General features: G+C 53.6%; 1 protein-coding gene across 3 annotated transcripts in view; it reads right to left on the reverse strand.

Annotated features, from left to right (window-relative positions):
• The window catches only part of MSI1 (musashi RNA binding protein 1), a 21,383-nt gene extending 6,175 nt beyond the window's left edge, over nucleotides 1–15,208 (reverse strand). For 2 of the 3 annotated variants that reach the window (XR_002779318.1, XM_011355871.2), the window contains exons 1-10: nucleotides 15,147–15,187; nucleotides 14,504–14,585; nucleotides 14,322–14,406; nucleotides 11,335–11,376; nucleotides 9,696–9,788; nucleotides 6,130–6,178; nucleotides 4,908–4,990; nucleotides 4,345–4,462; nucleotides 1,810–1,890; nucleotides 487–543 (exon numbers count right to left, since the gene is read on the reverse strand). Coding sequence is in view for 2 of the 3 variants with exons in the window: in XM_011355871.2 (XP_011354173.1) it covers nucleotides 487–543; nucleotides 1,810–1,890; nucleotides 4,345–4,462; nucleotides 4,908–4,990; nucleotides 6,130–6,178; nucleotides 9,696–9,788; nucleotides 11,335–11,376; nucleotides 14,322–14,406; nucleotides 14,504–14,585; nucleotides 15,147–15,183 (727 nt within the window). In the remaining variant the exon portion in view is untranslated. Of the gene's footprint in view, nucleotides 1–486; nucleotides 544–1,809; nucleotides 1,891–4,344; nucleotides 4,463–4,907; nucleotides 4,991–6,129; nucleotides 6,179–9,695; nucleotides 9,789–11,334; nucleotides 11,377–14,321; nucleotides 14,407–14,503; nucleotides 14,586–15,146 lie in introns of all 3 variants that reach the window. The other variant, XM_011355869.2, reaches the window with a different exon arrangement.
• Nucleotides 15,209–15,223: the final 15 nt, after the last annotated feature.

Consider the following 15,223-nt stretch of genomic DNA (forward strand, 5'->3'; position numbering starts at 1 on the left):
TTTGAAAATAGTTGAAAAATTAATTCAAAAGCAAAAGCCAGGTTTCTGGCTTCTCTTAGAAAATGAGATCTGTAAGTACTGGGTCTGCATCCCCTCCCAGCAAGGGCTGGCTGGTACCAATCACAGGCACACCCATGCCAGCATGCTGATGTCCCCACCTGGCCCACCTGAGACCCTGGCTTCTTCACTGCTGGGTCTCAGAACCTACGTAGTGCCTGGCATACAGGAGGCACTAGATAAATATTTGCCAAATGGAAGAATGAGTGACCTTGCCTTCATTTGCTAGGCTTGGCCCTATGTCCCACCCTTAAGGGCCATATAGCTACACAGACTGGCCAGTGCCCAGGCAGAGTCACTGTATTCCCACATCCAGAGGGCTGGTGGGTGGGAGAAAAAGATCCCACTAGCTTTCCCAGGGGAAGGTCCCTGAGTCCTTCTCTTTCTCCCCATATGGCCTGCGAGGTGTACGAAATCCGAGCGACTGACCTGTAAGCTCGGGGAGAACTGGGGCGCTCGGGAGAGGGGTCCGCTCTACACGGAATTCTAAAATGAAACGTAAAACAGCTTAGGAAGATCCAGGGAGGCCCTCGGGCATGGCCCAGGGAGGATAGATGCACCCACAGGGAGACTGGGCAGGGGGACAGGCCATGCACAGGACCCAAGAGCTGAGGATGGGGAGAGCATGGTCCCCAGCAGGCAAGGGTGGGGGAAGAGACACAAGACACAGAGAGATAGGCAGACATAGAGAAAGAGTAGGCAGAGTTGCCACCTATACCCTGGGCACGGGGCCATGCTGGAGCTACTGTTCCCAGTGTTTCTTAAAAGGCTTGAGATCGCACCAAAACATCTCCCAGAATCCACTTCTTCTCCTATTTTTCTTTGTGGGGGGCGGGGGGAGGAGGAGCTAGGGAGGCAGCATTGGTGAAAAGCAATGACCTTAGGGCAGGTCAGGCTTGGTTCGGTTCCCAGCTCCAGGACTTTCTAGTTGAGTCATCTTAGCAAGTCACTTCTCTCTGAGCCCGTCTCCTCACCTAAAAAATGGGGATCATCAGTCCTCCCCCAGGAGATCGTTGTCAGGATCAGACAACATAATCTGTACACGGGAGTCCAAGCTGAGCAGCCCAAGAGGCAAATGATGCAAAAGAACCTTCTAAAACATAAGACAAAAAAAAAAAAAAGCCTTGCAAAAATTTGATACTTTATATTTCAAAAGAAACAACATTGAATAGTCATCATGGGAGAGTTCAGAACTTCGTTGGGCTCCCTGCCACTTATTTGAAGGCCTAGTGTTTATTTTTTGTGTTATTTTTATTTTGAATTACAAATGAGGGTGGTGATCATCATGCTTTTAAATGGTTTTTCACCATTCGGGGTCTTGTCAGCCTTGAAAGGCTCAGTGTGTAGCATGTGATCATTATACACGTGTCTGAAAAGACACAACCAGTGTTGGCCCTTGGGGAGCAGCCACCCCCCCGCCCCCCGAGCCTGGTGCCCTCTTTGGTGGAAGTGGCAACCCTGGAGTGGGGTGGGGAGGAGAGAAAGACAGGAGGAGGCAGGCAGAGATGGCCTGAAAGAGAACGGGTGCCATGCAGGACCATGCTGGAACCCTCGTCCCCAGCTTCTGGGGAGGGCGGGAGTGAGGAGGGGATGGGTGGGGAGAGGCGCTCCTTCCTCAGACATGCCCTTTCTTCCAAGCCTCCAGCAGGCAGACTCCCCCCAGCCATGCACCCCCAGACACCGCCCTGGGGAGTCAGACTGCCCAGGAACCGGGGACATGCTGGCAGTGCGGACACACTGAGCTGGACTTACCGGGGAACTGGTAGGTGTAGCCAGGGGCGAGGCCTGTATAACTCCGGCTGGCGTAGGTCGTGGCCTGGAAACCGGGGTAACCTGATGGAGCGAGGCAGGGTAGTGTCAGATGCCTCACCTGATTGGTGAGGAAGGCTCTGAGCCACACATTTCCCTTCCTACCTCGTAACACCGGTGACAGTCAGTCACGTGTACCAAATAACTTCTACATGCCAAGCCCTCTGCTAAGCCCATTGTACAACTTATTTTCTTCTCCTTAAACCTCACAAGAACCCTAAGCAGCTGTTATTATTAGGAACCCCATTTTACAGATAAGAAAACCGAGGCTCAGAAAGGTGACAGTTACTGGCTGAGAATAATCCAAACCTTTACCGAGGCTTCATGCTCCGTCTGGCTCCTTCTTCCCTCCCATCCTCATCTATACTTTGCCCCGGTCACTCTGCTGTTTCTCAGATTCACCAAGCTCTATCCCACCTCAGGGCCTTTACATATGCCATTCCTGCTGCCTGGAACACTCATCTCCCCAGGTTTTCACATGACTGCGTCCTTTTCATTGTGCAGGTCTCAGCTCAGATGTCACCTCCTCGGCGAGCTCATTCCAAAAGAGTCTTCCCTTCCCATTAGTTACGATACTTATCGTATCACCCTGGTTTTTCCTTTTCATAGCCCTGATGATCGTTATCTAAATTTATTTCAGGATTTAAGTGCTGATTTTCTGTTTTCCCCATCTTTTCTTTCTGTATCTCTAGCACCCGCCGGGCGCCTGCTACTTAGTATGCATCTAATAAATATTTGCGGCTGTGAAAGAAAAATCATATCGTGAGTAATAATGGTGTAAATGGGATTCAAATTCAGATCTGACTGGCACGATTCTCACTATATATTATAGGATTTCTTTCCTGGGTTTTTTTCCACTCTTTAAATGAGGTAAAAAATGGATCACCTTGAAAAGAAAACTTTCTCAATGTTCCAGATCAAAGGAGGCTAAAGAGACAAGACAACTAAATGCAAGACCTGAGTGTAGCCTGGATCTTGTTCTGAAAAGCAAAAATATGCTCTAAAGAACATTACTGGGTCAACTGATAAAGTCAGAAAATAGAGAGATTAGATTAAAATATTATGGTTTCATAAAAGAATATCCTTAACCTTAGGAAATATACACTGACGTATTTAAGGGTAAAAGACCATAATACATGTAATTTGCCTTCGAATGACTCAGGAAAAAAAAAAATCACAAGTATATTATTGTGTATGTATGTTTGTGTGTGTGCACATATGTACGTGCATATATATACATACACACACACACACACAAATAGAGAAAATACTAAAGCAAACAGGGTATAATGTTAACAACATATGAATCTGGTAAATCCTTGTGCAACTTTATTTCTTCAACCCTTCTGAAAGCTTGAAATTACTTCCAAATAAAAAGTGAAAATTAAAAACTTCCAAAGAAGCCCATGCTCCACTTGGAGGGTGTTGTCCTGTAATCCCAAATCCTGACCCTCTAGCCCACACCATTCCCTCCTCCTCTAAATTCCCAGAGCACCCCTCCCCCATCCCCTGCATAAAGACCCCCCCACCCCCCACCCCGGTACTGTTCTCTTTCTGTGTGCACGCAGCTTGACTTTCCAGGGAGACTGTGAGCTTCCTGGGGGCCTAGCTCAGATTTTTCACCCTTGGCCATGGGCCCCAAGTGTTGCTGACTCTTGCTCACCTTCCAAGGTCGTGGCAGCCTTCATCTCCTCCAGGGGGCCTCCCAGACACCCAGGCGGGTTTAGGTGCCTCCTTGGGCCTCCCACAGCCTCCAATCACTCTGTGGTGACACTGACCATTTATTCCTGTCTCCCACTTGATGGGGAACTCCCCGAGGGCAGGTGCTGCCTCTCAGAAGCTGCTCAATCAATATTAGTTGAATGAACAAGCAGCAGCCTTCCTTTTGCCTTCTTAAAGGACTTCGGGCCTTTGTAAATCTTGTCCCCTCTGCCTGGAATACTTTCGCCTTCCCTTCTCCCCTGCCCTCCCATAACTAGCTCCTACTCAACCAGCAGACTCAGCTCAAATGTAACTTCTTTTCTGGCTTCTCCAAGTCTTGGTCAAGTTCCCTGTGAACTATGCTATACGTTTCCATCCTAAACCTATTTATTTATTTATGATCTTAGTTATTTGTTCCTGTCAGACCATAAAGGTCCAAGGAAAGTTACTGTTGTACTTCCTGGCACAATGCCTGGCATTTATAGTTGCTCGATAACTATTTACTGTGTGGATGAATGAACTAACGAATGGATGGATGGACAGAAGGACCAATTAATTAATAAGGAGCAGCTGGACCATTCTTCGGGCTACCGCCAGAGGGCAGTACCCCACAACAAAACTGCCCCACCTTTGGTAGGCCTGCGATCCTTGGTCCCCACTCCCGCCCAGTGACTCAGGAGGGCAGACCACAGAAGAGATGTGACACCCACGCCGCCCTCGGTAGTCCCGGGAGGAGGTCCGGGCCGGAAGAAGCGCAGGTGCAGGCCTGGCACATACCCAGCATGCCGATGCCCAGCATGAAGGCGTCCATTCCGTAGGGCATGACTCGAGACCTCCCCCTGGCTGAGCCCGTCGGCGACATCACCTCTTTTGGCTGAGCTTTCTTACATTCCACCTGCAATGAGACCTGGTGGTCAGTCCCTCCTATAGTCCTGGGTTCACGGACCCTTCTGTTCCCTGCCAGGCCTTTTTATTAATTTCATCGTTACCCATTTACGGAGCACTCGCTACATGCTAGGTGCTGTGTAAAATGGCTTTGCATGCAATAGTTCGTGAATGTTTACACCAATCCTATGATGGAGGAACTATTGCCACAGGCTCCGAGAAGGGAAGCCATCTGCCCAGTGACTACACTAGCAAGTGGCAGAGGATTTCAACTCAGGCTTTCAAACCTGTGCTTTTTAACTGCCATGGGACACTGCCTTCCTGTCTAGATTTTCAGGGAGTAAGGGAAGTGACTACCCCACTGACTGCCTCCCGAACCTCCGGGCATCCCTGGCCGGCTCAGTCTGGAGCCTCAGACTCTCTCTGCGCCTCCACCCTATCCAACCCCGGCTCACCATTTTGTTGTTGATTTCATGGAAATGGATTTCACACACTTTTTCCACGATGTCTTCGCTCTCAAACGTGACAAAACCGAACCCTGGAGGGCAAAGGCACGGTCAAAACCCAGCCCTGAGTCACACTAATACCATGACTCTGCTCTCCCAGGAAGGCGTCTGAAAGTTAACGAGAGGCTCTGCTCACAGCGCAGGCACCTCTCAACTACTCTCTGAGACACGGTTTCTAGTTCCAAATTACAGATGTGAAAACCAAAGCTCAGCAAAGTGAAGTGACTTGCTCAAGGTCATGCAGCAAGTTAGAAAGTGGCAGAGCTATGAGGAAATTACACTCGACACGCCCTTTCTCTCACTCAGATGCTTTCTAAAGGGGGAAGAAAGCACACACACTTATTTAAAATGACACACACAAACATATGTTTGTACACAGACACATTCATACACAGATAGGTAGGCGCACACACACGTACCCATATAGCACACAGATACTCACTAGCGCTCACAAAGACATAAAGACCCCTATGGATACATACACAGTCACCCTGACACACCAAACACACACATATTCAGATACTGACATCCTCACATTTAGATACATGCACACGCAACAGCACATACTCCACTCTCAGAACAGGTTAAAAGGCCCTAAGGCCTGAAGCAACTGGAGAAACAGCCCCACCTCCTCCCTGGTGTGCCCCAGGGACTGGAATGGGATTCTCAGAAGTCAAGGCCCTTGGGAGAAAAACAACCAGGCAGTGTGAACACTGTGGCCCAGATGCTCACAGGTTCAGGGGCAAGGAGGCTGGGGGCTGGGCTCAGCCCGAGGGTGAGGGTGGAGGGAGGTGGCAGGAGCAGAATGCCTGGGGCCACGAGTCAGCCTGACCCTAGGGTAGCCTGGGTTGAGCTCTGGTTACCAGGGACGAGGTAAGTCCCCACAGAGACACTGGCTGGGTAGACATGGTGGGGGCCGCGTAGGGGTGGAAGGGCTCAGTTGGGAGGGAGTCTGCTCCTCTGCTCCTCTCGGGTGTCTGCAATTCTGCAAGTTTCTAGCACAGGAAACAGCGGGACAAAAGCCTTCTGTAAGGCCAGGCCCTGGAGAGGATGCAGATCCTCAGGGATAGGATGTCAAGAGGAGAGATGAAAGGGCAGCTGTGACCTGCAGCCCCTTGGCTGACCACAGGCCCCCAACCCCGCCTGGAAAGGGGGAGGGGGCCACACTCACCTCGGTGCCGGTTGGTGGTTTTGTCAAACATCAGCATGGCATCATCCACCTGAAATGGAACAGAGCCATTTTGTTGTTGGAGGACCCACCAGATACCAGGGGACCCGTCACAACCCAGGAGCAGGGGTCCTATACCCACTCCCCTTTGTCTAGTCTAGGCTTTATCTTAAACCTCCTCCCATGCTGGGGACAACTTTCCATCTGCGACCCCACTGGAGGCCACAGCAACCCCCCATTCAACCACCAGATTCTCAATGGACCAGCCTGCAAATATTAAGTGTGGGATATGTTCCCGGCACATTGCCTGCATGGTACCAGCCTCATTTTGTAGATAAGAAAATAGGCTCAGAGAGGTGAAGCTACCTGCCCAAGGACACAGAGCAAATCCCAGACCAAGCCTAGAGGAGGAAATACAGAAGCCAAGATATGAGATGGGGAAGCAAAAGCCTCTTCCCTTTTTGCAAAAGGCTGAGAGGACAGCAGCCACTCCAGCCAGTCTTGACTCCCCTCTGCTGGTACAGATCTTTTCCTCTAATTGAGGTTTCCTTTTGCTAGAGGCTGTAATTAAAGCAAGTAGAGTTCAGTGCCTGGGCTGCTAGCCTCCCACTGACTGGGGGAGGGGACAGGGGCTAAGGAAGGGGGAGAGTCTACATTAGCCCCCATCCCTTGGACCCCAGACTTCTTGCTACTCCCTCAAGGCATCCCCTTAGATACACGGACAGCCGATGGCCTTACCTTCCCTCCCACAGTCCCTTTGCCTACATCTGGTGCATCCTCCTTCCCCCCTTAATTCTTCAGTCAATGTCAGCTATCTCACGGAGTGAAGCTAAGGTCTGATTCATCCTCGGTGGAAATCAAGGGCTGCCTCTGATACCCCTCCATCACACTCCAGCTGCTGACCCTCACACAAATGGTCAGACACCCAGGGGATTAAGGAAAACTTCCTGAGGCCGTGGGGCGCGGCCTCTCCCCACTCTCCTTTGCCCTTTCCAGGCCCATCATCTGCCTCTCTAAGGACAGGGGAGGCCTCTGAACAGGGTGGTCCTCCAACTCTCCTTAGGCGCCATGCTGCCCTGGGCCTCTGACTTCCCCTTCGGAGAACCAGGACCCCACTGAGCCAGGAGGCAGCTGGGTCCCTGGAGAATCTGAGAAGGAAATGACACTTTCCTCCCTTAGGAACTTCCTGCCCCAGGTCCCTGCAGAGGAGTGTCACCCTCACTCCCATCCTTAAGGACCCATCCTGAGTCCCAATCCCAAATCAGCTGACTGTCTAAACTGGAGGGACACTTCAGGCTCAGCACACCTTCCCCATCCCCTTAAACAATGGAACATAGAAACCTAGAAAAGAGGGTTGTGATAGAAGCATAAGCTTTGAATTGGAATGCTAGGTCCCCCATTTGCTGGTGAGTAACCTTGGGCAAGTGGCTGTGTCTCCGTGACTCAGGTTCCTCATCTGTAAAATGGGTGTAAGAGTGTCTTATCGGGAAGAATTAAAAGAGATTATGCATATATACTCTTAACTCACAGTACTGGGATTCAGTAAGTGCTTAATAAATAATGACTATTATTTTTACCTTATTATGGAGGGGCTTGTCCTCAGTCATGTGGGAGAAAGTGACAAAGCTGGAGAGAGCAACCTAACACTGCTGGCTTTGAAAGTTCCATGAGGACAGTGCCTGTGTCAGCTATGACCATGACCAACCAACCTATTGAGCACCTTGTGCTCAATAATTATTTTTCTGAATGAATGAATGAATAAACTAAGAACCAGCCACACCCTCCTTTCTGTCCTACAGCTTTGAGGTCCTGCCTGACTCACAAACTGATTCTGTCCAAATCCACAGAATTTTCAACTTCTTCTATCCTGCCTGCCAACTCCACCATCCCTGGCCCCCCAGATCGTTCAACCTGGGCCCTGGCTGGACAGATCCCCAGTGGGGCAGTGGGGTTGAGGCCAGGGCAGGGAACAAGGAAGGTGGCTAGGGGTCCAGGAGACCCCCACTGGTGTCCCCTCCTGGGGCCAGCTAAGGGGAGGGAGGCTCCCAGCTCAGTGTCCTTAATAGGCTTTGGTCTCCATGGGAACCCGAGGGCAGGGGGGCTCTGGCAGGGGGAGGGGAGGCGGCCGAGGCCTGCTGACCAGTGGGAGCCGCCAAGTTCGGCGGCCGCTAAGCCTGAGTGGCAGCCATGGCGGCTGACCATTGTTCCCCCCTCGGCGGCGGCCCCACGATCCGGGCGGGGGGCCCCCCGCCGCGGGGCCCTTGGCATTCCCGGCTGTCCCCCTCGCTCCCTGGCAGCCTATTCTCCGGCTCCCCCTGGCCTCCCCGGGCCGGTTTCACATGCCAACGCCGATTTAGGCCCGAACAAAAGACGCGGCCGCTGACGGCTTCTCCTGGGGCCCGGTTGCCATGGCAACGCCGGCCCCGGGGGCAGGCGGCCTCCAATCACAGCTGCTGGATCAGATTAGTGCGAGCTCTAATGCTCGGCGCTCAGACACAAAGACACCCCGCCGGAGCAAGCGGGGCCTGCTGCTTCCCAGGAGCGCCCTTCCCTCTGGGGCCCAGGCTGCCGACCTGCCCTCCGTCCTGGACCTGGGTCCCCACGGAGGCGCCTGAGCCTCGGCCTCTGGCCCCAACGCCGCCAGCATCCGCTGGCCAGGGGACCTCCCACCCTCTCCCCTTCTACCCTTGAGACAGGGGACTGAAAACCCATCCAGTCGCCAGCCCGCTTCCTATTTCCCAAGCCACCTTCTTTGCCCTTTGCCTAATGGGGAACTGAAAATGCCTTGATGGGAAAGTAGAGACCCAGCCTGCAGCGTGTCTCAGGAGTAGAACAGGGTCCCCAGCACTAAGCGCGGCAGTCCTACTTCATCCTGAGATTAAAATTTGGTCCCCTGTTAGCTATCTCTCCATAGGACCTTGACATTGAAATTGCCCACCTTTCTGAGGACATCCTATTGTCTAATATCGCCACATCTCCTACTTCGTAGACTGAATAGCCCAGAAATTAAAGCTGGATGCACCTCGGAGCTGAGACCCAATCCTCTGGGTCTGATCTTCAGCCCACCCCCCAAATAGCTAGGGGATCAGTGTCTCCCCAGCTCCTGCCCCAAGCTCCCACCTGTACAAGCAGGGTGCTAAGTGCAATTGGGAGTCATATTTATTACCTCCTTATCATCCTCACCAGAAAGGCCTGGGGGAAGGTACAACCGCCCATGGCCTGGACAGGTGCAAACTCCCAGGAGGCCAAGGGGTGACTGGATTGAACTGGCTATGGGAGAGCAGCCTCCCTCGGGAGCATGAAGATAAGCAAGAGAAAAAACACAGGGGAAAGGCAACGACAGAGACAGCTACTGTGTGGCCTGTATCCCTGGGGATGGGTCCACAGTCGGAGGCCCATAGATAGGACAGGAGCCTGAACAGTGTGTTGGCCTCGCCTCACCCACAGAAGGACCCAGCCCCCTTTACACCTTTTTCAAAAATTGGAATGACCTGGACTCCACTCGCTACTGACCAATTCTACAGGCCTTTCAGACCCCCCCACCACCAAGCACCCCAGATTTGACCCACCTTCCCGAACTGCTCAAAATATTGCTTCACGTCTTCCACCGTGGTGTTCACTGATAGCCCCCCGACAAAGATCTTCTTCGTTCGAGTCACCATCTGTTAGGGGGAGGGAATGAGAAAGTGGGCATCTGAGTCCTGTGGCCTACTGCCACCAGCAGGGGCTCGAGCCCTCCTGCCAGGGCGCCAGCTGACAAGCTCTCTGTGGCCCCAGCTACTCTGAAGGCCCCCCCCGCCGAGCTCCCCCTTGAACCCCCGCCTCTAGGCCTGTCACAGGCAGCTGTGCACCCCACACCCTGGCTGGCTGGAGTGTGCCTCCCTCCTGCCACCCTCCCTGGGGTCTGTGAGCAGAAAATGCCTTTCCTAAAGACCAATACAGAGAAGGGGGTAGGTTAGTGACCCAGACATACAGCCGAACTTAAAGACCCCACCAGCCCCCTGGGAGAGGCCAAAACCCACCACAGGGTGCCCCTGAACTCCACACCAACATTTCCCTCATCAACCTTCTCCCAACCAACCTCTTGCAGCCCCGTGGCCCCAGCCCTGTTTTAGGAAGAACACATGGTCCTAATTACCCCAGGAGCGCATGGCTAATCCACGGCAATTCCCAGCCCCATCCTAACACTAAAGCACCTTCTGTCACCAAACTGCTTAATGGAATTAACCCAATTCCGACCATGTGCTCCCTGGTGCGGCTTCCTTCGAATACCTGCTCCAAAATTGCTTTCCGGTCCTCTGCTGGACCCTTCCAGAGATGCCCCTTTCCTGTTTCCTAAAAGCTGCCCCCCTTCCTTCGCTGTGGCAGGAGCTGGGCTCCATGACTCAAAATCCTAAAGCACTCTAGTTCCCACCAACCCCCTTGCAAAGGGGAAACTAAGATCTCCTGGAGAGGGACCTACCTAGTCCTAGGACACATAAGTCAGCAGACACAGGGGTCCTGCCCCGGGTATTGTAATCAGCCTTCCCGTCTGTCCCTATATTCCACTGCTTAAAAATTAAGATCTGGCTAGTTGCCCGGTGGCCTGGACTAGAATCCTAGGCACCTGACCTGAACTAAAAGTTTTGAGTGCTATATAGCTCAACTGCTTAGAAATCTGTTTTCCATACGGCCAGAAAAACACCACAGCTCAGAGAAAGAGCACTTGGGAGGGCAGTCCCAGTCACCCAAGTTGAAAGACAACAGGTGACAGACACCATGGTCCCTTCCCCCTCCTCAAACCCAACACATCACGGTCAAGAGGTAGGAGGGTGACTAGGGTCAGAGGTAGCTCCCTGGCCCAACTGTAGCTCAGCCACAGGGGGTAGTCTGTCCTGGAGTTGACCTCGAGAGGCACCGGGCACAGAGGCTGTGATCTCTGAGGTCAGAATTCAACTCAGGATCCAAATCATATTGGCTTTAAATACAGGACAAGTCCCCTGAGGGGTTTCCGTTCTCCCAATACACGCAGCCCCTTTCCCAGTTCACTCCAGAGCACAGCTGGAAAGGCGATGCATGATGTCCTCAATCCACAGAGCAAGGACATCAAGAATCCTCCCTCCCCCGATCCCAGGCCACAGAGAGGTTCTAGAAGCATCTTTCATACAAAGGAATGCTGAGAATATCATTGCCCTCTGTAACAGAGCTCCCAGACACAGACACACCTACCTTAGGCTGTGCTCTTCGAGGAAAGGCCACCTTGGGATCAATCTGAAAGAGAAAGGAGAGGTAGAAGGGGCCTTGATTATCACACTTCAGATGGGTGACCACACAGCCTTCAGCCCCAAGGACCTCTCTCATCCCAGGATACAGAGGTGACAGAAGCAATCACTGCCTCTAGCAGGAAAATATAGTGGTTAAGCATTTAGGTCCTAGAGCCAGGCCGCTGAGTCCAAACTCCACTTACACTGCTTCCCAGCTGTGAGACCTTAGACAAGTTACTTAAAATCTCTGAGCCTCGGGGTCAAGCTCACCTGCAAAATGGGCAAACAGTAACATCCACCTCAAAGGGTCCTCTGCAGATTATTTGAGATAATGCTTACAAAGCACTTGGCACGGTGTCTAGCTCACAGCAAGAACCCCCCAAAATTAGCCAAAGTCTTATTCCTTTAAGCACCAGGTATATCAAGGGCCTTCTCGGCTTAACTGACTTCACGCAGAGACCTGTCTAGGTGAGGCACACAATCCAGACTTTTGAAGCCTTGCAAATGGAAACTCTCTGCTTCAAGATAAGAGTTCATAAGCCACCAGGAATGGACTCAGTTCTGTTTCCCCGATATTATCGACATCTAAGAGCCCTCCCTGAGGGTGCAAGCAGCTTCTTGAGAATGGAGCTAGGCTTGGGGTGACGCAGAGCCCAGGCTTTGGTGATGCGCAAGGGCATGGGACTTGGACTCAGAAACTCTGGGCCCCTGGCCAAGCCTATGATCTTGGAAACTCACCTGACCCCCCTGAGCCTCAGTTCCCTCATCTGTAAAGTGGGGACAATCACACTCACTTTTCCCAGGGGCAGCTAGGGGGAATCAAATGAGATAACGTGGGTGAAAGCAGCCCTTTGTGAACTGCCCTTCATTGCCCAAGCAAAAGTACTACAATCGGCAGGCCACTTTTGCCCTTGACTTTAAACAACCGAAGGAGAAAAGCAACATGCACCCGGGTACTCCTGGGTACTCCACTTATAGTGAGAAACAGCAAAAGCCAGGGCATAAGACACTGTGATCAATGCAGGGCCTGTGAGGCCAAGACATTCCAGAGTTTCTTGCCACCCACATGGGTAGACACCACTCAGAAGTTTACCAGCCAATCACAGGCAAGATCTATCTTTTCCCAAAATTCCTTCCATTCAAAACTCAGGCTCATTCTAGGCGACTGGCTCCGGCTCCTCTCTGCCTGAATGGCGCAAACCAGGGACCAGCTTCCTACAGTCTCCCCCACTGAAATCCGGCCACAGAGAAGGAACCTCCAAAATTCATGCTGGGCCAGTGCCTCCTCTCTTTCCACCAGGCCCCAGGGAAAGTCACAGCTGACCATTTTCCTTGTCTAAAGGTGTGATTTCACGCATCTATGGACATTTTCATCCTATTTCTCTTGAAAACAGCCTCCCCAGCCACCACAGCCCAACTCAGAGAGTGCCCCTCGCACACCCGGATGAGGAGATGGTACCCAAGCCAGGTCCCGCAGACCCACACATACCCCATCCCTCACACACCCCACCTCCACTCTGACTCACAGCTGGCAACATAAATAAAACCCAACAAGTAAATAAAAGGTGAAAGTCAGAACTTAAAATAGACTCCCCACAATCAACCTCCCTCTTACCCCCCTTTTTCCCAGGCCAGAGAATGCCAAACACAAAGCCCTTGCCCTTGAATCCTGAATTTCAAAAGGATGTCCATCTCACCCTTCTTTCTCCCCTCTCTCTTCCCTTGATCAATCTTCCATCCCACCCCCAACCCCAGCCGCAGCCCCTAAATCTCATCTTCCTGAGCGCTGCAGAAACCATCAGTGCATTCTGAGGACAGGGGATGGTAGGAGAACAGGCAGCTCGATGGCAGATAATAACCAAAAACAATAGGCCACTGTCTCTCCATTCCCAGCTTGGGTCACTCAGTCTGAGCCAAGAAGATCCTTTCAGAGCCGGCAAAGTTGAGGCCTGGCCTCATTTGCTCATTACTGGAAGCAGGAGTGGGAGCCACTGGGCAGAGATAACAGGGGCTGGGGACAGGCGGTAATTTAACAAATTCTTGGGCACAACCAGCTATTGTTGCAGGTAAACAGGAGCCAGGGACTGACCCAAGCAGGGAGGCCCAGGGCTGGGGGAGAGTGGAGGAGTGAGGAGAGAGATCGCACTGTCCTGGCCCCTTGGCAGATGGTCACCCCCATCACAGGTCACCCCCATCACAGAATAACTCCTCCTCTGACTCTCTCCTTCTCCCTCCCCTTGAGCTAGGGCCTGGGCCAGCGCCCCCTGCAGGGCCCAAGACACCGGGGAGCAGTGGGACAAGAGCAAAATGTTCCAGGAGTTTGAATATCAAACAAGCAGCTAAGATCTAGCCCTCAGAAGGGTTATTTCCAGGCAAACTAGCTTCCTTCTCATGAATCTCCTCACGGGCAAAGCAGGTCTGAGTCTTCTACACAAAGCAAGGGGCACACTGACCAAAAGTCAGGGGAAGGGGGGAAGGCAGGAAGGAGGGAGGGGGACTCAGTGATGCTTTGCCATTGGTCTGGAATTGAGGGGGGAGGAGGGATGTCACAGAACCCAATATTAGAGTTCAGAGAAGCGGTGACCAGGGTGGGTCACTGCAGTCCTGACTCACCCAACTTGGGCTGGGGAAGGGACCTAGCCTCACCCCAAGCTCCTCTCGGAGGCATCAAGATTAGTACATTTGGGGAGGGGGTGGTAGCTGCTTTTTCCCTTTCCAGTACTGGAGGGATTGGGAGATGTAGCATCTCATGGCAGGCCTGGGTTTTTTTCTCCTCTCTCTCCCCTCAACTCTAGTGACAAAGTTTCAGAGCCTGGCAGCCCTTCTACTCAGAAAACTCCCTTCTTCCTTACGGACCCTGTCCAACTGTCCCCCGGGGAGAGTCCTTCCTGACCCTCTCCTCCGGCGGCCTCCCTCTCCCAAAGGACCCCCGAAGCCCCGGGGGCCACTCACTGTTTTGGAGTCGAGCTCGTGCCGCGATTGCGCCAGCACTTTATCCACCCCCGCCTGGTCCATGAAAGTGACGAAGCCGAAACCCCTGCGCGCCGTAGTGAGGGAGAGGCAGATGGTTACAAGGAGTGAGTGGCGGTGGAGGGGGGAGAGCCGGGAGCAGGAGGAGGGGGTGAGGGGCTCACCTGGATCTCTTGGTCAGCGGGTCCCGCATCACCAGACACTCCTTCACCTCCCCAAACTGGCCGAAGTATTCGCGCAGCCCTTCTGTAACCACACACCCGCCTTCGGACCAGCCCGGGCCCCGCGCCCTTCCCCCCCTCCCCCGTCCTTTGCCCCCGGTGACCCCGGCGTGGCCCGGCCGCCCCCGCGCCAAGCAGCCCGAGCGTTCTCCACTGTCCCCCCCCACTCCAGCCCTCACCCGCCTCCCGTGGAGCCTCCTGGCGCCCATAGGGGCCCCAGGAAGCCGAGGGCCGAGCTGGGCTAGAGGGGGGACGGCTCCGGCCGGGTTCCCGCCGCTCAGGGAGCCGCCTCACAAAAGTTTGAGCCGCAGGTGCGAGCGGAGTTGGCGCTGCCGCCGGCGGGTCTCGGGGGCCCAGCCCACCCCCCGATGCCCCCTGAACCCCTCATCTTCTCCCCTCCACCCGCTGGGCCGTGCGAGCTTGCCGATCGCCCTGCGCTCTCGGGGTCCCCGGGCGGGGCGCGAAAGAGAGAGCGGGGGCGCCCGGGGTCAGCAGGGCGCAGGGCCGGGCTGGGGTGTCCGGTTCCGGGGCGCCGAGGGGTCCAGGGTGCCCTGCCGGGCTGGCGGGCGCACCCGGGCTCGCTCACCCTGCGTAGTCTGCCAACTGAGTCCCCCGATGAACATCTTGCTGCGGGAGGAGGAGAGACACAAAGGGCCCGCGTGA

This window comes from Pteropus vampyrus, unplaced genomic scaffold, assembly GCF_000151845.1.
Source record: "Pteropus vampyrus isolate Shadow unplaced genomic scaffold, Pvam_2.0 Scaffold23, whole genome shotgun sequence".
NCBI classification, from domain to species: Eukaryota; Metazoa; Chordata; class Mammalia; order Chiroptera; family Pteropodidae; genus Pteropus; species Pteropus vampyrus.